Source organism: Triturus cristatus, chromosome 12, assembly GCF_964204655.1.
Source record: "Triturus cristatus chromosome 12, aTriCri1.1, whole genome shotgun sequence".
Taxonomy (NCBI): Eukaryota; Metazoa; Chordata; class Amphibia; order Caudata; family Salamandridae; genus Triturus; species Triturus cristatus.
Genome location: NC_140595.1, coordinates 178,796,376 through 178,822,963, shown reverse-complemented (window position 1 = coordinate 178,822,963; position 26,588 = coordinate 178,796,376). Strand labels below are relative to the sequence as shown.

Here is a 26,588-nt window from a genome sequence, read left to right as displayed (position 1 = left end):
ACTTTTCGTGATCTATTGTCACAACAATAACCTCAATCCCCTAGATGTGTCCATCTACACCTCTATTAGACTGCACCTTGCGGCCATAGCAGCTTATCTACAAAATAGGCAACATCTATCACTCTTTAGAGTACCTGCCATAAAAGCCTTCATGGAAGGCCTCAAAAGAATGATTTCCCCCAGAGTGCCACCCTCACTTGTGTGGAACCTAAACATCGTTCTCACAAGACTAATGGGGCCTCCCTTTGAACCTCTACACAAATGTGAATGTCAATTCCTAACATGGAAAACTGCATTTCTTGTAGCCATTACTTCCCTCAGAAGGGTCAGTGAGATACAAGCACTCGCCATTCTAGAACCCTTTCTGCAAATGCACCATAACAAGGTTGTTCTCCGCACTAGTCCAAAGTTCCTCCGTAAAGTAATTTCTCCCTTTCACCTAAACCAATCTGTGGAACTGCCCGTATTCTCGTAGCCTCAGACCATTGCAGAAATAGCACTCCACACACTAGATGTCAAACGAGCCTTACTCTACTACATCAAGAGAACACAACCCTTCCGTAAGACCAAACAACTGTTTGTGTCTTTCTCTCCACCACACAAAGGCAACCCCATCTCCAAATCTGGGATAGCTAGGTGGATTGTCAAATGCATACAGATTTGCTACCACAAAATCAAACGTATGCTCACTGTTCCCCCTAAAGCCCACTCTACACGTAAGATAGGGGCTTCCATGGCATTTTTAGGGAACATTCCCTTAGATGATATCTGCAGAGCAGCTACATGATCTACACCGCACACTTTCACTAAACACTATTGTGTAGATGTGCAAACTAAGCAACAAGCTAGTGTGGGCCAGGATGTACTCAAAACACTGTTTCAAACAACTGCAACAGATACTGGTGGTCGCCGCTAGGAGCGAGTACTGCTATATAATCTATGCACAGTGTGTAATCTGCAGCTCATATGCCTTGAACGGGAAATGCTACTTACCAGTATGCATCTGTTCTTGGCATGTAGAGCTGCAGATCTACACCCGCCTCCCCGGCTACCTTTATCTGTTCCATTTTATCTTAATTAGATACACCACACATGGGCATCTTCACTGCTTATTACTACGCTCCATCATGTCCCCGCTGGCGAAAAACAATGAGGATGGAGCCGAAGCCCATGCGCAATATGATCCAAAGGAGGAGTCACATACCTCGTGACTTTCCAAGAGGAAAAACAACTGCAAACATCCGGGCCCAACACCAGATGGCGATCTATGCACAGTGTGTAGATCTGCAGCTCTACATGCCAAGAACAGATGCATACTGGTAAATAGCATTTCCCATCTGTAAGGAACATTAGTAGTGATAGATTCCTTACCGCCCCACCCATCCTCCCCGTTCTGCGAACTGATTTCTAAAGTTAAGGTCATCCTTTTCAGGGCCCTAGTTTCAAGGCACCAGTGGTCAGTATCTTGCATGGCTCTGCGTTTTCTGGCGCGAAATGTAGTGTACAGAACTGACGTCAGCGCGCGAGGGCAGCGTCTAAGTAGGTGCCGCAACGTCATCTCGGCGACCACGACGCCAACAACGGACACTGAGCCGCACGACGCCACCTTACGACGTGCAGGGGTACTGCTGACAAACTTTCCGGCTCCAATCTGACGCCTGGGGGTAATTCTAAGGTAAGGAATCTATCACTACTAACGTTTCTTACAGATATATAGTTACCGAAGGTAAGTAACTTGTTCATTAGTTATAGATTCCTTACCACCCCACCCATCCTCCCCGTTGTGCTATGCGACTTCTAGGGTTAGGGACTGCCTTTCAGGGCCCTAGTTTTGTGCACCAGTGGTCAGTGTCTTGCATTTATTTATTTGTAGAGTTTTATTTAGCGCTGCCTAGATCCGGAGGTATCGGAGCGCTTTACATAGAGGTGGATATGAAAGTTACATTAGTTACATATATGCGTATATCAAATAAATAGGAAAGGGAGAAATACAAAACAGTTAGCAAGTGATGGCTAATATATTAAAGAACAATAGTAATGAAGCGGTAAAATAAATGCAGGAAAACGGTGAACAAAAGGGTGGTGGGGTTGGGGAAATGAGGCTTTAGTAGGAATTAATTCAAAGAGTCCCGCAATACCTGCTATTAAAAAAAAAAGTTAATTTCAGGGTCCCAATCAAGTCATGTAGGCAGAGCCTAGATCTGGTTGGGATCACTGCCGTGCAGCATCAGGGGCTGGCCACACTCACCGAGTTGGAGTTATCAGGCTGCGGAGAGGAACAGTAGGAGGAGACGAAATGGCTGTCACGTACCGAACCATCCCCACCGATAAGATGTCTGCTATGTTCTAGAAGGCAAAGTCCACCTTAAGGCGCAAAATGAGGCTGCTGGTCCAAGACCGGGCTGCATGCAGTGATCCCGAATATAATCGCCACCGCTGAGATGAAGGACGTCCCGAAGCAGGGTCAACGTGATGCAAAAGACCAGCTGCATGCGGCGATCTTTGTAACCAGTCAACGCCGTCAAGATGAAGGATCCATATCTCGGTCCCAGTATATCTCCAGCACAAAAAGGAGGAATTGCAGATCCTCAGGCAGTCACGGGGTCGCGAGTGCAGAAGACCGAGATGTCGCTGCTCTCATTCGGTTCGTCGATGGAGACACTCAGGAACACAGGGCAGCAGCATGTCTGTAGTTAACTTGCAGCTTAGTCAGGGGAAGGCGAATTGTGTGCCCAAGCAGCAACCCCGGATGTGGGGGGGGGGGGGGGGGCAGAAGACTGGAAATTGCCACACTTGGATTTGTCCAGGAGAACGCTCGGGGACTCAAAGGTGAGTAGCATCAGGTCATTTGCATGCTGCAATGTCAGAGAAAAGCAACTCAGGCGCTAAAACAGCAGCCCATGAGGGAAGAGGAACTCGTAGCGGGATGCCGAGAAACCGTGGCCATGCCCGGAGGGTAGGTGATGGCTGGAAGGGTGATCCCCAGCCCATATGATCTCAGCTACCTAGGCAGCTCCACCGTGCATCGGCCATGTTGCTTGGGCTCCGCTATCAGCAGTCTTTCATGATTACTCGGTGTAGGAAGGTGGATATCTGACTATGGTTACCCCCAACTTTTTGCCTAGTGTCTAGCTGGTTTTTCGACTTAGTTGGCCTGAGATCCTGCCATTCAGGGTCTCAGGCTGTCTGCTCTCTCTTTAAAATGGACTCCATGTACCCTAGGTACATAACCAATTGGTAAGGATCACCTTATTGGACCCTGTACAGTGTACCCTAGGTACCCAGGGCATAGGTGTACCCTAGGCCTCCCAGGGACTGCAGCATGTATTATGCCACCCCTGGTCTGGCCTTCCAATCAGACACAACTGGCTGATCACTCAGCTGGGGCAAGGTCGTGTAATCACCCCTTGCTTAGATATAGTATGCCTATATCTACCCTTATATATAGACACATGTGTACCTATCAGTCACTCCTATGGCAGGCCTTAACAATCCTGGAGGCAGAGTGCTTGGTAACATGTGAGATGGTGCTCTAGCATGAGCTGAGCCTGTCTGCAGCTTTCGGAACCATGTCCTTGTAGCTGTTCTATGATATAGCCTACCATATACTCTTAAAGTGCCTTATAATCTTAAACGGTTATGGTAACTATGGTTTGGCTTTATCAAAACATGTCGTGTAAGGTGTCTAACACTTTGGAATAATACCCCCATACCATTTCTGGTGATGAGGATATTATTCCCCCCTTCTAGAGGGAGAGACATGTTAAAATCATACTTCACTGTTAGCCTCTGACCAAAGCCTCAGCATCACAAAATGGATGCTGCTGCCACGACACAAGTCTGACCTCCTGCAGCTGGGAGTGATCCCAGCCAGGGAGGCCTGGACAATAGGTTTCCTGCTTGGGGAGGTGCTAGCACCTCCCCAGACAGCCTTTAGTGTATTGGGGCAGGGTGGGCTGAAAGGAATGAGACCTGCCTGGGGCACACAAGGTGTTCCTTGCATAGTCCAGCTCAAACCGGCGCTGGGGCACTCCAGCCCCAGCTCTGGCGCGAAACTGGACAAAGGGAAGTGGGTGTAACCACCCCCTCCCAGGTCCCACCCATAAGGCGTGACCTAGCAGGTATCCCAGCCCCCCAGATTAGTATAAGAGTGGGAGTTGGGCCTCAAGACTTTAGATTATCCTGAACCTGCAACTTGAACAGAAACTCTGGACCTTCGACATTCGACGAAAGAAGAAGACTGAAGAATCTCCCTTGTGGCCAAGGAGTGGCTACCCTGTGCAAACAGGCACCATCAAGAGACTACCCTTTGCTTTGCCCACGTTCTACGAGGAACCGACTGCAGAGCCCGACCAGAGCCTTGACTTCCAGACTTCTCCGACCCTGATCCACACCCACAGCAAAGCTGAGATCCGTGGAGGCGACGAGCGACGTGGGACCGGCTACCTAGGAAAAGTGGCTAGTAACTTAAAGCGCAGCTTCTGAGGCACCCTCGAAGTTGTGCACCGGGGATTGAAAAGCCCCAACCCCAAGCACCATCTGCACCGAAGGTCAGCCCCCCACACTCCACGAGTCCTGCGTGGGGCCCTTCTGCATTTTCCTGCTTGCCGCGTCTGTCCGGTTGCTTGCCCGCTGGCTAGTGGCCTTTGTGACGACGCACCCTGAAATCCTCTGCGCTGGTTTGGCTCCTCCAGACTGGCTCCCGCTTCTCTGCAAAGAAGAAGCACCCCAGACCTTCCTGGTCTGCACCAGAAGCAAGTCCTCCGTTCTTCGTGGGTTCCGCTTGCCAAGGCTTGGTGAGTCCTAGTCCAACTTCGACGCCGCCGACGGCAAGAGCCTTCGTGGGACAGCTCGCCTCCGGGTCCTGGTCGTCCTCGACGCTTCCTGGTCCTCCTGGCTGCAGCGACAAGCTTCACCTTCACCTGCATTCTTCACGACATCGCCTGGTTCCTTCCTGGTTCCACGTGGTCACTGGCTAGTGACCTTGACTCTGTCCCTTCTGCTTGCAGGTCTCCTCTCTTCTTGATCCCAGCCTTGGGATCCACCGGACACTCTTCACTGACTGCCTGTCAGCATCTTTCTTCAGGCATCCATAGGAGTCGACGACGAAAACCGACGCAACTTCACCCCTATGCACCCGCAGCCTGTGGGCTAGGTAACTTGGGTACCCCGGTGCTCATCAGGATAGTGACTATCCTAGTGTCTAGTTTTCCAGTCTCGACTTCCTAGCTACTCCGGAAGTGTCCTATATCTATCGTTTTCTAAACTGTACTATTGCTAGTGACTTACGCATTACGCGTGAGTGTTTCCACTCTGCACACGAATCCCGTGGGCCTCCCACTTCCTAACTAACGCTAGTGTAGTGTAGCCCCAGCGATTCCCTAGGCCTAGGCCTATTCTATTTCCGTGACAGTGGTCCTTATACCACTTACTTAGTATATGGTTTGCGTGGCCCCTAGGGCCTAACTGTATTACTTACCTGTGTGACTTAATGTATGCTTGAATAAGACTGTGTTGTACTTACCTCTAATCTCATAAAGAGTGCTGAGGGTTTGACTAGAATAAATGCACTTTATTTTATATATATATCTGTTGTGGTGTCCTTTCAGTTGGTATTCAAGGGATTATATATGGTATCACAGCTGGCTTCACATGCCATTCAGAGTTTAGCCTAAGACTGCTCTTTTCCATGCTACCACTAGGATAGCTGGTCTATAAGGTTGACTTTACAACCAATCACCATAAGGGTATTTGGACTGATATAAGGTGTACACTAGAACTAGTGACATCATACATCAGGCCAACTTCTCACACTCGGTAGGTGCTGAAGCCGGCCTCTAATTGAATTGATGGATTAGAAAATCACAGGAAAGCTGCCAACAGATCCCCGTGGGTGTTGGTGGTCCGAGGGGGAGGGGGGGGGGTGGTTTCCAGGGATTAATGCCAAAGGCAATCCCTAGCTGGGGAACTCCCGGCCGGAGCTTCTTACCCATCAGGCATCGTGGAAGATACATTGCATGATTCTGCGCTTCTGGTGTGGAATGTCGTTTAAAGAACTGACGTCCGCGTGCGAGGGAGGCATCGAAGTAGATACCATGACGTCATCCCAGCGACCACGACGTTGACAGACGCCACCTATCGACGCGCAGGGGTACTACTACGAAAAAATGTCTCCGGATCCAGTCTGACACCTGGGGGTAATTCTAAGTTAAGCAATCTATAACTAATATATGTCTCTTACAGATATATCGTTACCAAAGGTAAGTAACTTGTTCATCAGTACCAGTGGCAAAAAGTGGAGAGGCACCTTCTCATGCTGGATCGTGCTCTGTATTAAGATCTGCTACGCACTGGCCAAGAAGCAGTGTCCAGAACAATTACATGCCTGTTCCACTAGTCCCTGTCCTAGGCGTCTGCCAGACAGCGACGTGGGCATCCCTCCGTACATTTATGAAGCACTAATGTCTTGACAGAGTAGTGCAGTGAGAAGGGCACATTACCCGCTCTGTTTTGGAAGATTTTCTTGTTTGAGTCCATCCACTGTCGTCCTCCCTTTAGTTACTCTATTGTTTCTATTCAAAAGGTGAGGAATATGCAGCTAGAAATCTCTATCAGAAGAGCCCGTTACCTCTGGTAACGCTTTTTCAGGTAGAGGCTGGCTGTAGAATCCTCACCAATCCTCACCGTTATGTGGTTAGACTCTACCTTTTAATGCAATCCAAGTCTTGGAATCTGCGCACTGTTTATCAGCTTGCTTTTGTGGCTCCAAGTCAGGAGGTGCGGACAGTCTAACAAGCAGCAGGAGTGGCTCCTTTAAATGCCCCACATGTCACCTCCAGAGCAGAACAGCATCAGTACGCAGCTGTTTGGCACCACCTTCCAGTACGCAGAGTTACTACAAAAAGTTTCCAGATCCAGTCTGACCCCTGGGAAAAATTCAAAAGGTGAGACACCTTCAGCTAGATAGTCTCTGCCAGGAAAAGCTTTACTGAAGGTAAGTAACTTGTTTGTGTGGATATTAAAAGCCCCCCACCTGGTTTTAGTGTGCCAGACATGCTGAATACATTGTTTAAATCCACTGCATCATCTGGCTGGTAAGCACCTCTTAGGGAAGGAAGTAATTTACAAACTTAGACTGTTTCTACAGCCACACATGCTACAAACGGAGGGTGTTACACTGTAACCATCTGATCATGGTGTGTAGTGATTTAAATTCACATTTGCCCACTGTGAGAAAGTGCCATCTTTCTTGCATGGTATGCCCCCACTTTTTGCTGAATTGCTGAATGTACTTTGACTATGCCCTGGACTCCTGCCAATCAGGTGCCCAGGGCCTATGTTCCTTCCCTGAACAAAAACCTCAAAACCAAATTGGCAAACCCTGGCCACATGTCAGCCCATGGTAAGTGGTACCCTAGGTACCCAGGGCTTGTGACCAGGGAAGGCCTCTAAGGGCTGCAGCACTCATTGTGCCACCCTTAGAGGCCCTGTACCCTAACACACATACACCCTGCCCTGGCAGGCTGAGTATCTGGGTACAAGACAAAACAGAGAGATGACCTGGCACACATCCCTGTGTGCCATGCCCACAACCTACACTGCCCTGGCATACATCAGCCACCCCTCTAGCTGGGTGCCCTATGCCAGTGTTGTGGGCACAGAGGCAGGAGCCCTGTGCCCCAAAGTACCCAGGTCCATTCCTGGGCCCTGTAAGTGCAGTGCTGCCATTTGAGTACATGGTGCTGGGAGCTTGTCAAACACGAACTCCACAGCACCATAATGGCAGCACTGAAGACTGAGAAGTTTGGTATCAAACTGCTCAGCACATTAAATCCACACTGATGCCAGTGTGGGATTTTGTACCAAGCACCACAGAGAGACCCCCTGAAACCTAACCTACAATCCATGTCTGTTCTGAGGCTGCCACACAGCAGACATGTTGCTGGACCCCTGGGTAGGAGAGCCCCTGCTCTCCTGGGTCTGCAACAATGCACATCCTGGGCGAGGTGCTAAATCTCCTCCCCCAGGATGGGCAGGGGGAAGCTTCAAAGGCAGGCCGCCTCCGTGAGCTTCCCCAGGCCACTGCAACCCCCCACTCTGGCGGGAAGCTTGGCCGGAAACCCCAAATAAGGACAGGGGATGTGCTAGCCTGCCAACCCCATCCCTCAGGTGGGGGAGGCGAGGTGAAGCACATCTCCGGGCTCTCGCCATCTTGACGATGGGGAGCCCTGTCCAATCAGGATTAGGCTACTGCCCCCCTCCCACAGGAGAGAGGCAGGATAGGGGGTGCACCCACCCCAGGACAGGGACCCATTGGTCCCAGCCCTTCACCTACCTGTAACGCCCCTAAATCTAATAATCTGAAAGAAACACGTTAGTTAGATTCCTCACCTTAGAATATCCCCAGGCGTCAGGCTGGATCCAGAAAGATTTTTCGTCCGCAATACCCCTTGCGCATCGCTAGGCGTCTGCGGCTCCGCGTCGGTCGTCGGCGTTGTGCACCGGAATGACGTCGTCGGAGTACTTGGACGGCGCCCTCGCACGCGCTGACGTCAGTTCTTCTTTTTTCTACGCCAGACAGCGCCGATCCGGGAAGAGCTTGCCCCTTTAGTCACTTTTTGACTCAAACTTTTTGGACTCTTTTGTCTACTCGATTCGAAGTGGTGCCGGTAGGATGCCCGGGTTTAAAGCCTGTGACTCCTGTCATCGACTGATGTTGGTGACGGACCACCACCGCCAGTGCCTTTACTGCCTGGGGGCCGACCACGATGCGGAGTTGTGCATCGACTGCCAGGCCTTGACCTCGAAGGCTAGGCGGGAGCGGTCCCGTAATCTTCTCGAGCTCCGACACTCTGCTCCGGTCCCGGTCCAGGAGGAGGTCGAAGGACCGGTCGCGGAGCCGCAGCCACCACCACCGCTCATCGGGGTCGAAGTCTTCGGGTAAGTTGAAGCATGCTAAGAAGTCCAAGAGGCGACATCTCTCTTCTGACTCCCCTCGCCGGTCGCGCGACTCGGTCGAGGGTCCGGGTGGTACCCACCCCCGCGGCTCTGTCGGAGCCGCAGGAGCCGCGTCCGTCCCCATATCCTCCGGTCCCTGGGACTGACGGGACTCCGGCGGAGATCAGTGCCTTCCTCTCGGCCATGAGGGGCCTGGCTCCGCCGTCGACGCCTGCCGGCACGCCTTCGGGCCCCTCGGGCTCGACTGGGTGACCTAGCGATCCGGCGGCGCCGTCGCCGACTTCGGTCCAGACGCCGCAGGTCCCTGTGGGATCCAGGCCTGGATCTGTCGGTGTCGGTCGACCTCACGACGCCTCCTCCGTCGGCACTGACACCAGTTCCACCCCCGGAGCCGTCTCCGTCTCCGGACGACGACGTTCCCCGATTCAGCCCCAGTCCGGGCCCGGCGCCGGTGCAGTGCCGTCCGACGCCGATGGATGACAATTTCATCTACCGTCCGGCTCCTATTATTCCCCCTGTTTATCAGGAATCGGATGACGGGGGCGACTTGGAGGGGTCTGAGGACCCTCTGGCCATGCAGGCCAACTTATCTCAGGACTGGGCAGATAAGCTGGGGGATGCCAGTGGTCTGGACACATCCCCGGACACTGGTTTCATCTCTCCTCCGACTGTGGCTTCGGAGGAAGGTGCTGCATTTTCAGTGGTGCTGCGCAAGGCGGCCGAAGCCCTTGGGCTGGAGCTGCCTGCTGTGGCCGTGAGGACTAACCTCATTGAAGTGCTTCAACCGTCAGCAAGCTCCTCAGAGCCACTGCTGCAGTTCAATGAGGCACTAGTGGACGTTCTGAAGGGCACCTGGTCCAAGCCCTCCACAGTACCTCCTGTGGATCGGAACGTGGCCGGGTGCCACCGCCCTGCTCCGGGCGACCAAGTTTTCTGTCCCAACACCCCACGCCCGAGAGCCTGGTTATCCAGGCCTCTACTTCCCAATCCTCCTTCCCGTCCGCTCCCCCGGATCGGGAATTCAAGAGGCTAGAGCAGTTCGGTAAGAAGCTGTTCTCTTCCCTTAGTGTGGCACTGCGGGCCTTGAACACCGCTTGCCTCTTGGACCGTTATTCCCACTCTCTGTGGGATACGGTGGAGGACGTGCTGACCCAGTATCCGGAGGAGGCCCAGACGCGGCTCGCCCAGGCTCTTGCAGACGGGCGGGATGCAGCACGACATGCTATTCAATGTGGACTAAACACTACGGACTCGCTGGGTAGGGCGATGTCAACCATGGTGGCGCTCCGCCACCACGCCTGGCTGCAGTCCACGTCTTTCTCAGGGGATGTCCAGAGCACCCTCATGGATATGCCCTTTGATGGCTCTCGCCTTTTTGGCGAGAAGGCAGATAGTGCGCTGGTGCGCTTCAAGGACTCCCGGGCTACGGCCAAGTCCTTGGGCCTCTCGGGGCCGCGACCGCAAACTTCCGCCTTTCGTGGCCAAGGATTTCATGGATTCCGCCGAGGCGGTACCGGGGGGGTCAACGCGCTGGTCAGTCCACATCCACCCCGGCAGTATCCGCCTCAAAGCCCTCCTAGTCCGTGCTTTCAGGCCCATTCCACGCCAGTGGGCGGCAGAGTTCGCCTTCACCTGCTCCACTGGCGTTCCATCACGTCGGACAGGTGGGTGCTGCAAATCGTCCGAAGGGGCTACTCCCTCCCCTTCGAGACGACCCCTCCAGCCATGCCACCGCAGCACCACCGTATCTCGGGGGATCATTTGAATCTTCTCCGCGAGGAAGTTTCGGCCCTCTTGGCCAAGGGGGCCGTCGAGCGCGTTCCGAGTCCAGAAGTAGGTCGTGGTTGTTATTCCCACTACTTTCTGGTTCCCAAGAAGGGCAAAGGGGGCCTACGCCCCATCTTGGACCTCCGGAACGTCCATGCCTTCCTCCGAAAGGAAAGGTTCAAGATGTTAACCTTGGCTCAGGTTCTAGCTGCCCTAGACCCCGGAGACTGGATGGTAGCGTTGGACTTGCAGGACGCATATTTCCATATCCCCGTCCTGCCGGCCCACCGGCGTTACCTGCGGTTCACGGTGGGCCACGAGCATTTTCAGTTTACCGTGCTCCCCTTCGGCCTCACCAGTGCCCCTCGGGTGTTCACGAAAGTGATGGCGGTGGTCGCAGCTCATCTGCGCAGATCAGGGGTTCCAGTCTTCCCCTATCTCGACGACTGGTTGTTGAAGGCGGGCTCGCCCCAGGCAGTCGTCTCCCACCTCCAGACTACGGCGTATCTCCTGCATTTGCTGGGATTTTCCATCAACGTGCCAAAGTCACACCTGAGTCCCTCTCAGAAGCTCCTCTTCATCGGAGCAGTTCTCGATTCGGCGCAGTTCTGGGTCTATCCACCGGAACAGCGGGTCCGGGATATACAGGCCCTGATTCCCATGTTTCGGCCTCTATCCTGGGTTTCGGTCAGGCTAGTGTTGCGGCTTCTGGGGCTGATGGCCTCCTGCATCCTACTAGTGCATCACGCCAGGCGGCGCATGCGGGCTCTGCAGTGGGACCTGAAGTTTCAGTGGGCCCAGCATCACGGCAACCTGTCCGACCATGTCTTGATCTCGGAGGGCACTGCACAACAGTTGCAGTGGTGGCTCACGGACCGCGATTGGGTCATGGGCAGGAGCCTCTCCCTTCCCCAACCGGAGCATGTCGTAGTGACGGATGCGTCCCTCCTGGGCTGGGGTGGCCATATGGGAGAGGTGGAGATCAGAGGCCTCTGGTCTCCGGTGGAGTCTCGTCTCCACATCAACCTGTTGGAGTTGAGAGCGATCCGACTTGCACTGAAAGCCTTCCTTCCCTCTGTCAGGGGCAGTGTCGTGCAAGTGTTCACGGACAACACCACCGCCATGTGGTATTGCAACAAACAGGGCGGGGTGGGGTCGTGGACCCTTTGTCAGGAGGCTCTGCGCCTCTGGACGTGGCTGGAACACCAGGGCGTCACCCTAGTGGTTCAACATCTGGCGGGCTCTCTGAACGCCAGAGCGGACGAACTCAGCCGCCGGTGCATGATGGATCACGAATGGCGTCTGAACTCCGAAGTGGCGCAAGGTCTCTTTCAGCAGTGGGGAGAGCCTTGGTTAGATCTATTCGCCACCGAAGAGAACGCGCAATGTCAGCAGTTCTGCGCGTTGGAATTTCCAAGGCGGCACTCGCTCGGCGACGCTTTTCGTCACGAGTGGAGTTGCGGTCTGTTGTACGCCTTTCCGCCTATACCACTTCTGCCCAGAGTGCTGAAGAAGATCAGGCACGACCGGGCCCAAGTCATCTTGGTGGCTCCGGATTGGGCACGAAGATACTGGTATCCCGAGCTACTCAGTATGTTGACCGATCCTCAGATACGTCTGCCCCTTCGGGAGGATCTTCTGTCGCAGCAGCAGGGGACGGTCCTCCACCCGAACCTGTCCAGCCTCCACCTCCATGCGTGGAGATTGAGCGGCGGCAGTTGATGCCATTTGACTTGCCTCCTGAAGTCTGTGATATCATTCTGGCAGCCAGGCGTCCCTCCACAAAGACGGTATACGCCTGCCGGTGGAACAAATTTGTGGCATGGTGCACAGCAAAGGCTGTGGATCCCCTTTCCGCCCCTCTTTCTGAGGTTCTCCTCTTTCTTCTTTCTCTGGCCCGGCAGGGCTCTGCCCTGGGCACCCTGAAAGGTTATCTTGCTGCCATCTCCGCCTTCTTGCGGCTTCCTGATCAGCCTTCTCTTTTCAAGTCCCCTGTGGTTACACGCTTTCTAAAAGGCATTACTCACACGTTCCCTCCTGTCCCTTTTGTAATGCCTCAGTGGGACTTGAATCTGGTCTTGACATTCCTGATGTGCGCTCCCTTCGAGCCTCTTCACAATTGTCCTCTTCGTCTTCTGACTCTTAAGACTGCTTTTCTGGTAGCCATCACCTCGGCTAGACGGGTGAGTGAGCTCCAGGCTTTATCTTCAAAGCCTCCTTTTCTCTCTGTTCATCCGGACAAGGTTGTCCTTCGGCCTCGTCCCTCCTTTCTTCCTAAAGTGGTGACTCCATTTCACCTTGGGCAGTCTGTCACCTTGCCCACCTTCTTTCCGCCTCCGCATCCTTCCAAAGAGGAAGAGAGGCTCCACCGTCTGGACCCAAAACGTGCGCTCTCCTTTTATCTGGACCGCACAAAACAGTTCCGGGTGGACGACCAGCTTTTTGTTGGGTACGTAGGCGCTAAGAAGGGGAAAGCTGTGCACAAACGGACCATCTCTCGGTGGGTCGTTTTGTGTATCAAAATTTGCTATTCTGTGGCAAAAAAGGACCCTCCTGTTGGGCTGCGCGCCCATTCTACTCGGGCCACAGCGGCTACTACTGCTTTGGGACGGGAAGTCCCTTTGCAGGACATCTGTCAGGCGGCGACGTGAGCTTCGTTACACACGTTTGCCAGGCATTATTGCCTTGACAGCCAAGTCCGGAGGGATGGCTTCTTTGGCCGTTCTGTCCTCCAGGACTTTCTGGTGTGATCTTGGTTCGCAGACCCACCACCGGGGATGGTATTGCTTGGGTATCTATTCTAAGGTGAGGAATCTAACTAACGTGTTTCTTTCAGATGAACAAGTTACTTACCTTCGGTAACGATGTATCTGTAAGAAACATTAGTTAGTTAGATTCCTCACCGACCCACCCATCCTCCCCGTTCTGCGAACTGACATCTAGGGTTAAGGTTGTCCTTTTCAGGCCCCTAGATTTTATTTTTGGCACCAGTGTCGGTCTTTGCATGGCTCTGCGTTCCTGGCGCGGAAAGCTATGTACAAGAACTGACGTCAGCGCGCGAGGGCGGCGTCTAAGTACTCCGACGTCATTCCGGCGCACGACGCCGACGATGGACGCGGAGCCGCAGACGACGCCTAGCGACGCGCAAGGGGTATTGCTGACGAAAAATCTTCCGGATCCAGTCTGACGCCTGGGGATATTCTAAGGTGAGGAATCGAACTAATGTTTCTTACAGATACATCGTTACCGAAGGTAAGTAACTTGTTCTTCTGGACTCTGCGCAGTTCCGGGCTTATCCTCCGGAGCAGTGGGTCCGGGATATTCAGGCTCCGATTCCCATCTTTCAGCCACTATTCCGGGTTTCGGTCAGGTTGGTGCTGCGGCTTCTGGGTCTGATGGACTCCTGCATCCTGTTAGTGCATCACGCCAGGTGGCGAATGCGGGCTCTGCAGTGGGACCTGAAGTTTCAGTGGGCCCAGCATCGGGGCAACCTGTCCGACCATGTCTTGATCTCGGAGGGCACTGCAAAACAGTTGGTGGTGGCTCACGAACCGCGATTGGGTCAGCGGCAGATTCTTCTCCCTACCCCACCCGGAGCACGTAGTGGTGACGGATGCGTCCCTCCTGGGATGGGGGGGGGGGGGGCACATGGGGGAGGCGGAAATCAGAGGACTCTGGTCTCCGGCGGAGTTTCTGCTCCATATCAACCTTTTGGAGCTGAGAGCGATCCGACTTGCACTGAAGGCATTCCTTCCCGTTGTCCGGGGATGTGTGGTGCAGGTGTTCACGGACAACACCACCGCCATGTGGTATTGCAACAAACAGGGCGGGGTGGGGTCGTAGACCCCGTTGTCAGGAGGCTCTGCTCCTCTGGACATGGCTGGTACATCAGGGCATCACCCTGGTGGTTCAACATCTGGCGGGCTCTCTGAACGCCAGAGCAGACAAACTCAGCCGCCGGTGCATGATGGATCACGAATGGCGTCTCAACTTGGACGTGGCGCAAGGCCTCTTTCGGCAGTGGGGAGAGCCTTTTTTAGATCTATTTGCCACCGAAGAGAACGCGCAATATCAACAGTTCTGTGCGTTGGAGTTTCCAAGGCGGCACTCGCTCGGGGACGCTTTTCGTCGCGAGTGGAGTTGCCGTCTGTTGTACGCCTCTCTGCCTATACCACTTCTGCCCAGAGTGCTGAATAAGATCAGGCACGACCGGGCCCAAGTCATCTTAGTGGCTCCGGATTGGGCACGAAGGTACTGGTATCCCGAGCTACTCAGTAGGTCAATCGATCCCCCGATACGACTGCCTCTTCAGGAGGACCTTCTGTCTCAGCAGCAGGGGACGGTCCTCCACCCGAACCTGTCCAGTCTCCACCTTCATGCGTGGAGATTGAGCGGCGACAGTTGATGCCATTTGACTTGCCTCCTGAAGTCTGCGATGTGATTCTGGCAGCCAGGCGTCCCTCCACTAAAACGGTATACGCCTGTAGGTGGAACAAATTTGTGGCATGGTGCACAGCAAAGGCTGTGGATCCCCTTTCCACCCCTCTTTCTGAGGTTCTCCTCTTCCTTCTTTCTTTGGCCAATCAGGGCTCTGCTCTGGGCACTCTTAAACGTTATTTTTCTGCTATCTCTGCCTTCCTTCGGCTTCCTGATCAGCCTTCTATCTTCAAATCCCCTGTTGTTTCTCGGTTCCTTAAGGGCATTACTCACATGTTTCCTCCTTTCCCTTTCGTAATGCCTCAGTGGGATTTGAATCTTGTTTTGACTTATTTGATGTGCGCTCCCTTTGAGCCACTTCATAATTGTCCTCTTCGTCTCTTGACGCTTAAGACTGCTTTCCTGGAAGCCATCACCTCTGCTAGATGGGTGAGTGAGCTCCAGGCTCTCTCTTCTAAGACTTTCCTTTCCTTTCTATTCATCCGGACAAGGTTGTGCTCCGCACTGGCCCTTCCTTTCTTCCTAAGGTTGTGACTGCCTTTCACATCAGGCAGTCTTTTACGCTGCCCGCCTTCTTTCCGCATCTCTCGAAAGAGGAAGAGCGGCTCCACCGTCTGGACCCAAAACGTCCGCTCTCCTTTTATCTGGACCGCACAAAACAGTTCCGGGTGGACGACCAACTCTTCGTTGGCTACGTGGGCGCTAAGAAGGGGAGGGCGGTGCACAAGCGAACCATCTCTCGGTGGGTCGTTTTGTGCATCAAAGCTTGTTACTCCTTAGCTAAAAAGGAACCTCCTGTTGGGTTGAGGGCCCATTTCACTCGAGCCACGGCGGCGACGACGGCCTTGGGTCGGGGAGTCCCCTTGCAGGACATCTGTCAGGCAGCAACGTGGGCCTCGCTGCACACGTTTGCCAAGCATTATTGCCGGGACAGCCAAGTCCGGAGAGACGGCTCCTTTGGCCGTTCTGTTCTCCAGGACTTTCTGGTGTGATCTTGGTTCGCAGACCCACCACCGGGGTTGGTATTGCTGGGGTAGGTATTGCTGGGGTATCTATTCTAAGGTGAGGAATCTAACTAACGTGTTTCTTTCAGATGAACAAGTTACTTGCCTTCGGTAACAATGTATCTGTAAGAAACATTAGGTTCGAGGCATATGAGCTGCTGCAGTCACATTATTGCATTAGATCGCCGCCCAGTGTTGGGTCCGGATGTTGCACGTTGTTGTCTTGGAAGAGTCTTCGAGATCTCACGAGATAGGTGACTCCTCCCCTGGACTACAGTGTGCATGGACAGCTCCTCCATCGTCAGATTGTTTTTTTCCGCCATCGGGTTCGGATGTACTTCTGCGACGCCAACTTCGACTCCGAAGTTTTCAACTTTCTTCACAGCAAATCCAAGTATCTCGACCGGATTGCTCTCCGGTCGATACCCTAGAACTTTACGAGACTTTATCTCTCATATTTCCATCGACGCAGGCCTCCGGGCCTATCGACGCCACTCGGGCCTCGGGCCCATGGAAAGGACCCCCTTCAAAAAATGTCCCCAGTGTGGTGCTAAATACCCACACACGGATCATCACCCGGTGTGCAACAGATGCCCATCTCTGGAGCATAGAGAAGAAGACTGCTCAGCCCGCGCACTCTTCCGTTCCAAAAAGACAATCGGGAAAGGAAGGTCCCATCGGCAAGCAGCGGCACCGGCACTGGAACCGGACGATATCTTCGACCCCTCGGATGCCGAGGACTCGGACGATCTACAGCTCGTCACAGTCGAAGAATCGGACTCAGATGACCCAATCCCATCGGGGCAGCACGTGAGTACCGATGCCCCTGTCCCAATCACCCCACATAAGGCTCCGGTCAAGACATCGCCACAAGGACTTAGTCACGATCGAAATATCCCTTCGGAAGCCCCACCCTCGGGCCCGGCTCCGAAGATAACAGAAAAGCCTTCCGGTAGCTCGGGACCGAGCAAACCGTATCTCCCTACACCCAAAATGCCTTCGGCGCTGAGAAAAACACATCCGGCTCCGGCGCCGAAAGACTCGACCGTTCCCATAAACGTCGAGCCGAAGCTTCTCGAGTCGAAAAAGGTCGATCCCAAGAAAAATATCGACCCGAAAAAGACTAACGACTCCAAAAAGGTCACCGAGCCTAAAAAACATATCGAACCCAAGAAAACGGTCGATCCGAAAAAGGACGTTGAATTCAAGAAAGCTCCCGAACCGACCAAAAAGAAGGTTCCCGAGCCAGATAGGTCGAAGCCGAAGCCTACAAACCCTTCGACTCCCAGCAAAAAACACCACAAATCTTCGGTGCCGAAACCACCAAATACAGAGGAGGAGCTGTTTTTTCCGGATCCTGTCGATCCAAAACAGAGAAGAATCATCATAGACCCTAACACAGGTCATGTGGTGCTCCACAAGAGGAAAATTCATCCTGCATTACCCTCTCCTATTCCTCTAAAAAGGAAGGACATTGCTACCTCTCCTATTAGACCTGTCACCCCTCCTCCTCTCTCTTCTATTCTACCTTATGTGCCATACACACCCCCCATGCCGCCACAGCCTGTTGGGGACACAGATAATGATCCACAGGACCCTTATGACGATCCTGATGACCCAAATCCCAACCTGGACACATGGGGAAACCCATATTCACCAGATAACACACCTTCTGGACCCCACACCATACCCTTCAAAACCATCCACTCCTGATGACACCATTGCATTTCATCAGTTAGTGGACAGGGCTGCTAGTTTCCACAGGGTAGATATGCATGCTGACCCTCTGGAAGAGGATTTCTTGCTGGACACCTTCCCAACCACAAAAAGAAGTGTCCGCACTTTACCCATGCTCAAAGGTGTTTTAAAACATGCACCAGAAATATTCAAAGACCCCATTAGGGCTAGGATACTCAACCATAGACTGGAACAGAAATATAGAGCAGCACCCTCCGACCCTACATACATCAAGGGTCAACTACAGCTGGACTCTTTAGTAGTTGCAAATGCACGAAAAAGGGCAAACTCACAAACCACTGGCGATGCCGCACCACCAGAAAGAGTCCAAACTACTGGAGGCCTCAGGGAAAAGGGAGGCTTCACAAGCAACCAACACTTGGAGAATAGCTAACACACAAGCATTGTTAGCTAGATATGACAGAGCACCCTATGACAAACTAGAGGAGCTACTACAACATCTCCCTGACCCATATAAACAGGCAACTGATCTTATCCAAGAAGGAAAGTTCATCACTAATGCCTCGATAAAGTGTGCTCTAGATGCAGCTGATACAGCCTCTAGAACAGTCAATACAAGCTTAATGTTAAGAAGACACGCCTGGCTTCGCATATCGGGTTTCAAACCTGAGGTGCAAACCACTATTCTCAATCAACCCCTTAACCACGATTTCCTGTTTGGGCCTGAAACAGATGTCCTACTAGACAAAATGAAAAAGGACACTGACACCGCTAAATCTATGGGTGCACTACAGTCTTACCAATCCAAACGTTCCTTTCGTAGATCCTCCTATAGAGGTACAGGGAGAGGGAATAACACACAAACCTCTCAACCTTTCCAAACTACCTCTCAAAACACATTTCAAAAAGGCATAGGAGGATATAGAGGACACCATACTAAAGGCAGAGGTAGAGGTAACAACAACAATCGTACCTCCACCACTCCTAAACAGTGACCTCCTACACCTGCCTCCAGACCACTTAACACCAGTCGGAGGCAGATTATCACAGTTCCTACCTGTCGGGGAATCCATCACAACAGACAGGTGGGTGAAGCAAATTATCCATTCTGGTTACTGTCTGGAACTTACATCTACCCCACCCAACATACCACCCAAACACAGACCAATGTCAGAGGAACATACCATACTATTGCAACAAGAGGTCTTAGCAATGCTACAAAAGCACGCTATAGAACCAGTTCTAGCAACAAGGAAAAGGAGTTTACTCCCTCTATTTCCTAATCCCCAAAAAAGACTGCTCCTCAGGCCCATTCTCGACCTTCGTCCCCTCAATCACTACATACACTCAGATCATTTTCACATGATCACACTTCAAGTACTACCACTACTACAGCAAGGCAATTTTCTCGCCACGCTCGATCTCAGACGCATACTTTCATATACCCATTCATCCCGCCCACAGGAAATACCTCAGATTCGTAGTGCAGGGACAGCACTACCAATTCAAAGTCCTACCCTTCGGGGTAACAACAGCACCAAGGGTGTTCACAAAATGCTTAGCAGTAGTGGCAGCACATCTACGGAGACAACATATTCATGTGTTTCCATATCTAGACGATTGGCTGATAAAGGCCAAATCACATCACCAATGTCTGCAGCACACTGTGACCACAATCCATCTATTACACAATCTGGGATTTTCCCTCAACTACCCCAAATCCCATCTACAACCCTCCCATATACAACAGTATCTGGGAGCAACAATAGACTCCACAGTAGCAAAGGCTTACCCAGCTCCAGCCAGGATACAGAACATTCAAGCAATGATCCAAAAATTCCAACCTCAGACTCTCTTGACAGCAAGAGTGTTTATGCAACTCATAGGCATGATGGCATCTTGCATATTCATAGTCCCACATGCTCGGCTACAAATGCGTCCCATACAAGAATGCCTAGCAACACAATGGAACCAGGCTCACGGGAAACTAAAGGACCTAGTGTTGGTAGACAGTCGTACCCATCGCTCTCTGCAGTGTGGAACACACAAAACCTTTCAAAAGGGCGACTGTTCCAAGAGCCAGTTCCACAGGTAGTGTTGACAACAGACGCATCACTCACAGGGTGGGGAGCCCATCTACTTCAACATACAGTGCAAGGTCTATGGACACCGCACCAAAAGATACACCACATAAACTACCTAGAATTACTAGCAATATTTCAGGCAATGAAGGCCTTTCAAAAACACATAGCCAACAAGACTGTCCTAGTCCGGACGGACAATATGACAGCAATGTTCTACATACAGAAACAGGGGGGGACACACTCTCTGCAGCTTTCACGCCTAGCGCAAAGCATATGGAGATGGGCCATTCCACAAAACATCCATCTTCTAGCAGAACATCTCCCAGGAGTGAACAACCAGATTGCAGACCTATTGAGCAGACACAGTCAACAGATCCACGAATGGGAACTTCACCTGGAAGTCCTACTCCCATTCTTCCAAGCATGGGGACACCCAGACATAGATCTGTTCGCCACAAAACAAAACGCAAAATGCCCATCCTTCGCCGCCAGGTTCCCGCAGTCGAAGTGCAATGCGATATGGATGAACTGGTCAGGCAGATTTGCATACGCTTTTCCGCCAACCCCACTCATTCCATTAGTGGTACGCAAACTAAAGCAACAAACACTTACGATGATCCTGGTTGCTCCCACATGGGCACGACAACCATGGTACACAACACTCCTAGAACTGTCGTCCCTAATCAACGACTACACCTCTCTCCAAAACAACTCACACAGAACCATGGAGAGATACAACACCCAGACCCCAATCAAATGAACCTAGCAATCTGGCTCCTGAAGTCTTAGAGTTCGGATACCTTAACCTGCCTCCTGATTGTATGAATATCATCAAAGAGGCAAGACGTCCCACTACCAGAGCCTGTTATGCAAACAAATGGAAAAGATTTGTTATTTACTGCCAAAATAATCAAATCAATCCTCTGGACGCTTCTGTCCAAAACATAATTTGTTATCTGCTACACTTACAAAGATGTAATCTAGCATATTCATCTCTAAGATTACACCTAGCTGCTATTGCAGCATACCTTCAAAACAGACAACACGTGTCTCTCTTCCGCATACCATCTATTAAGGCGTTTATGGAAGGACTCAAAAGAGTAATCCCTCCAAGAGCTCCACCTTCCCCAGTCTGGAATCTTAACATTGTACTTACTAGACTTATAGGCCCACCCTTTGAGCCTCTACATTCTTGCGAATTACAGTTCCTAACATGGAAGGTGGCCTTCCTAATAGCAATTACTTCACTCAGAAGAGTAAGTGAATTGCAGGCACTGACAATTCAAGAACCTTTCATGCAAATACACCAAAATAAGGTAGATCTCAGGACAAACCCTAAATTCCTACCAAAGGTCATAACTAGTTTTCACATTAACCAATCAATTGAGTTACCTGTCTTTTTTCAAAAACCACAGTCAGTAGCGGAAAGAGCACTCCACACACTGGATGTCAGAAGGGCCCTACTCTACTACATAGACAGAACTAAACCATTTCGAAAGACAAAACAGCTGTTTGTGTCTTTCTGTCAACCTCACAAGGGTAACCCTATCTCAAAGGCAGCAATAGCCAGATGGATAGTTAAGTGCATACAAATATGTTATTAAAAAGCTAAACGCAAATTAACTATTCCCCCAAGAGCACATTCCACGCGCAAAATGGGGGCATCCATGTCTTTTCTAGGGAATATCCCCTTCGAACACATTTGTAAGGCAGCTACACGGTCTACCATACATACCTTCACTAAACACTATTGTGTTGATGTGCAAGCCAAACAACAAGCTTCTGTACGTCAGGCTGTCCTTAAAACACTTTTCCAAACTACTGCAACTGCCACCGGTAACCACCACTAGAGGAGGAACTGCTATACAGTCTATGCAATAATGTGACTGCAGCAGCTCATATGCCTCGAACGGTAAATGCTACTTACCACTATGCATCTGTTCGTGGCATGTACAGCTGCTGCAGTCACATGCCCACCCTCCTCCCTGGTGCCGGGCACAGTTGCAGTACTATCTTATTTAGATATTTTTACATGGACACCTTTTCTTTCTATTACTATCCTTCATCTTTGCCACAATGGCGAAAAAACAATCTGACGATGGAGGAGCTGTCCATGCGCACTGTAGTCCAGGGGAGGAGTCACCTATCGCGTGAGATCTCGAAGACTCTTCCAAGACAACAACGTGCAACATCCGGACCCAACACTAGGCGGCGATCTAATGCAATAATGTGACTGCAGCAGCTCTACATGCCAAGAACAGATGCATACTGGTAAGTAGCATTTACCTTAGTTAGATTCCTCACCGACCCACTCATTCTCCCTGTTCTGCGAACTGACATCTAGGGTTAAGGTTATCCTTTTCAGGCCCCTAGACGTTTTTGGCACCAGTGTCGCTCTCTTGCATGGCTCTGCGTTCCTTGCGCGGAAAGCTATGTACAAGAGCTTACGTCAGCGCGCGAGGGCGGCGTCTAAGTACTCCGTCATTCCGGCGCACGACGCCGACGATGGACGCGGAGCCGCAGACGACTCCTAGCGACGCGCAAGGGGTATTGCTGACAAAATCTTTCCGGGTCCAGCCTGACGCCTGGGGATATTCTAAGGTGAGGAATCTAACTAACTAATGTTTCTTACCGAAGGTAAGTAACTTGTTCTTTAGGGGCACCCTGAACCTTCCTTCTCCAGATTCTGAAATCCGAAGAAGAGCTAGAAAAAAGAAGACCTGCCCAGCAGCTGCTAAGAGGAAGACACCAACTGCTTTGGCCACAGCCCTACCGGCCTGTCGACCCTCGAACCTGCTCCTGCTCCAACCCGGTATCTTTTGTGGCCACCAACCTCACAAACCCCGGAGGACCTGGCTACCTTTTGACTCTAATCCCCCTGGGCCTCCCATGAGTAGAGGCTCTACTCAAAATCTAGTTCTAATCCCTGGCAGCAGCCCGGAACCGCAAACCCAGCACACTCTGCACCAGCCAAGCCTGGCCTGTGCCGGAGTGAACAAAGGCCACGAGGATGACCCCACGGCGACTGTGACCCCGAGTCCGGCACCCAAGGACCTCCCTCAACACTCCCGAAGAAGCCTGCTGCCTCAGAACCAGGTGCCCCCCCAACCGCGATCAACAGAGGGTAAGATTTCCCGACACCATAAGGCACCCCAGCCCCCTGTGCCCAATCCCGGGGTACCTACCTATCCTCCAACTACCCAACTTACCTCTCGAAGTGGTGGTGGCACCTGAAGATTCTTCGTCCCCGAGCTGGCAGTCTTTTTCTAAACGAGAGATTTTCCATTGAAATCAATTGAGCCACCCGAAGGCTCAAAAGCACCCTGCACCCAGCCGCCCGAGTGGCCCTGGCAGTGCAATCTCTACACCTATCTACTTCCCCACTTGCCCTGAGTAAGTGACCAGGAGCCCAGCTCCCACAGCCGCGTGGCCTCTAGTCAGCAGCCACCAACCAAGGCCCCCCTACCTCTCATAGGATAACATTGGGCCTTACTCTCTCTGCACCCGGCCGCCCTTTTGCCGCTGAGGGTGAACCAACTGTACCTACCTGACCCTGGGAGACCCCTGAGTCTATTCCCAGAACCTTAACTCTGCCAGTCGAGTACTTACCTTTAAACCGATAACTCAATTTTCTTCATAGGGTAACATTGACTGGCTTTTTTCTGAAATTTCTTCAAAGTGTGGACTTTTCAAATCTTAAAATATTCACCAAAAATCAGCCGAGTAACGAAAACGAAAATACTCACCTGCTCTTAGGTGAGCTCCCATTGCTGGATCTTGGTGCCCAGCACTGACTCTGAAAAATACTTACAACTGTACTTACCAGTAACCCAATTTTCTCCCATAGGAATCCATTGACTGTTTTTCTGTGAAATTTCTTCTAAGTGTCAATTTCTGCAAACTTTAAATATTCTTTAAAAATCGTATAACTTCTGAAAACGTAATTGCTTACCTGTTTTGGATAAAGGTCCCAGTATCAAGTCTAGGCACCCAGTACTGGATTACAAAAGTAACGAGAACATACTATACCTGCAACTTGAATTTTCTTCCATAGGGAATCATTGACTGTTTTCTATGAAATATTTTCTAAGTGTCAACTTTTAAAATAGCAAAATATTGCCTAAAAATAATCACAGTAATTAAGTCGACTTTTATCACTTGATTCTAAGTACTGACCCAGGACTGAATCTAGGATCCAGTCCTGGAATTCCAAAAGTAATCCTAAAAGTAATCTGTTGCAAATAACTTGAAACTCCCATTGAACTCAATGCATTATTGTGTTTAAAATTGTGTTGCCTATTGCAACCACTTGTAACTTTCTACAAAAGTCAATTGCATACTGCAAAAGTATTTATATAAAGCATCTCATTCTGAGAAAGTATATTTTAATACCTATTGTTGGTTCTAAAATAAAACAAGCATATATTTTTTTATATAAACCATTGGCCTAGAGTTCAGTTATTGAGTGTGTGAGACCATTTGCTGGCTGAGTGTGTCAAACAAATGCTTTACACTGTCCTCTGATACTGCCTTACTACTCGACCAAGGTATCACATCAGAGAGTAAGGTTATATCTAATTTTAGCCTCTGCCAAACCTCTGGGGACTGTGGACTCTGCACACACTGTACCTATTTGGGAACAGTATATAAAGAGCCACTTTCTCACACCCACCCTCATGCCCATAAGCTGCGGCAGTCACAGTTGGCTTCCAGGTTATGCTCCCCATCCCAGTATCTGACCATCTTTCAAATAGACTCCACTTACATTACTCACCAGTTAGTGTAAACAATCTAGAATGGAGTCTTTGACCTGCTAACTTGTAGGCTAAGGGTGGAGCCACAACAGACGTTATGATTCAAACAACTTTGAAGTGAAACAACTTGTAAACATCCATACTCTACTCTAGATGGCAGATGTATACAGAGCATAATAATCTACAGTCCTACAAGATACAAACTGATGGTTGCAGGGTAGGTAACCATTTTCTTTTGGGTCGTTTTTAGTTTAGGCTGATCGTTCTTTGATGCAACAGTCAGTATAAGCCTCCTTAGTTTGCACCTTATATTTCTTGTCTATGAATCCTAAGATCAAATATGGCTTCAATTTGTTTTACTACTCTTCAAATGAGGGGCATGAGTTGTATTCAAATCATATAAGATCTCAATGGAGGACTGCAAATAAGTTTCTTTTGACTAGTGCTTTGGTCCTTTCTGTTGCAGGTTGTTCCAGTCTGTTGCACAGTGTTGCATGGGGCAGAAGCAGGCTCAGCAAGTGATGGAAGGTACTGGTGCCAGTTAAGTAGGAATGGAGCAGTCATCTCTTGATCCTACAAATGCGTGCTGCAAAATGTAACAGCCTGGAGGTCCGTATCCAAATCCAACAAGCGTCAACTGGAAAATCTATCTGCACTCTACCTGACTTTTCCAAGCTCGCTCATTTGGGTACTGATGATCCCAAGCTTCCAGGGAAATGCCCTCACGTGGAGGACATGTTTCAATCAAAATAATATAAATATATAAATATTTTTTTGACATTTCGCCAAATTCTAGAAGTTGCTGTGAATATTGTTTTGAACTTGTGTAAATACATCGAACTGAAGAGAAAATTTTAGCCTGGACAATTCCTTTTTTGGGGTGCGTGCAAATTGTGTAGCGATGGTGGGAGGCTTACTGCCACAGGATTGACTTTGAGAGACAGGAGCTGATGCCAAGCACTTGGATGGACAAGATGGGAGCTGTGGGGAGATTTTTTTCTTTACAGGCCGAGACTTCCAAAGAATATTGAAGAGCCGGATTCAATATTATGTAATTTATTTTATTTTTGTTTTTGAAGGGGGTGTGGGACGGGGCTGGACCTTTAATCACTAATTTGTGTTAAAAAATAAATACATTTAAAAAACTGTAAAAAGTGAATGTGTTGGACTGGGGGTGGATCTTGCGTGAAATTGGGCAAAAAGAGTTAAGATAGTATGAGGTGTATATCTTTAAAATCATCTGCCTCCCACCAAAGGAGTGATATGACCCTACCTGCTGATGACTAATGCACACCCATGCTCCAGCCATCAAGAGAAGAATCTGTTCTCACTGTTTGTATTTTTTGTAAAGAATGAAAACTTTGAATTTGCCCTCTCATAAAGGACTTGTAAATTATAAAGTGTGAAGGGCAATACATCTATAAACTACTCAGAGGTCACAGTTTAAGTTTGTAATATAAAATATAAAATAAAAAATATTGAAAATATTCAGAGAGTGGACCAATACAGGCCATTTTGTAAGGATTTTGAATGTTTTGTAAATGTATTGGTCCTTGTATTGTTTTGTAACCTTTCCATTTCTTGGACAAAAGTTCTCCCACTTGTATGTATGCATTCTGTAGTTACACATTAAAGTCATGACCTGCAGTAAGTTATGGATGATGTGTTTGTTAATGCGGTATGTTGACAGCACTCTCACCAAGGACTTGACAAACTGGGTAACTTTCAGTGCTTAAGAAAAACATCAATTATTGCGTTCTTGAAGATGGAACCCAGGAGCTTCTGTATATTTCGGTCTTCCAACCTTTCATTTATTGATATTTATGAATGCAGTTATTAACAGGTACTGGGAAAATAATTTGATAACCATTATTCACCAACAAACA

At 50.4% G+C, this 26,588-nt stretch overlaps 1 protein-coding gene across 10 annotated transcripts in view; it reads left to right on the top strand.

The window, feature by feature from the left end:
* The window catches only part of CNOT1 (CCR4-NOT transcription complex subunit 1), a 1,579,387-nt gene extending 1,553,034 nt beyond the window's left edge, over window positions 1–26,353 (top strand). For all 10 annotated transcript variants that reach the window (XM_085638198.1, XM_085638193.1, XM_085638201.1 and 7 more), the window contains one exon: window positions 25,169–26,353. In XM_085638198.1, coding sequence (XP_085494324.1) covers window positions 25,169–25,247 — 79 coding nt within the window. In that variant the 3' untranslated portion in view covers window positions 25,248–26,353. The remainder of the gene's footprint in view (window positions 1–25,168) is intronic.
* The last annotated feature ends 235 nt before the right edge of the window (window positions 26,354–26,588 follow it).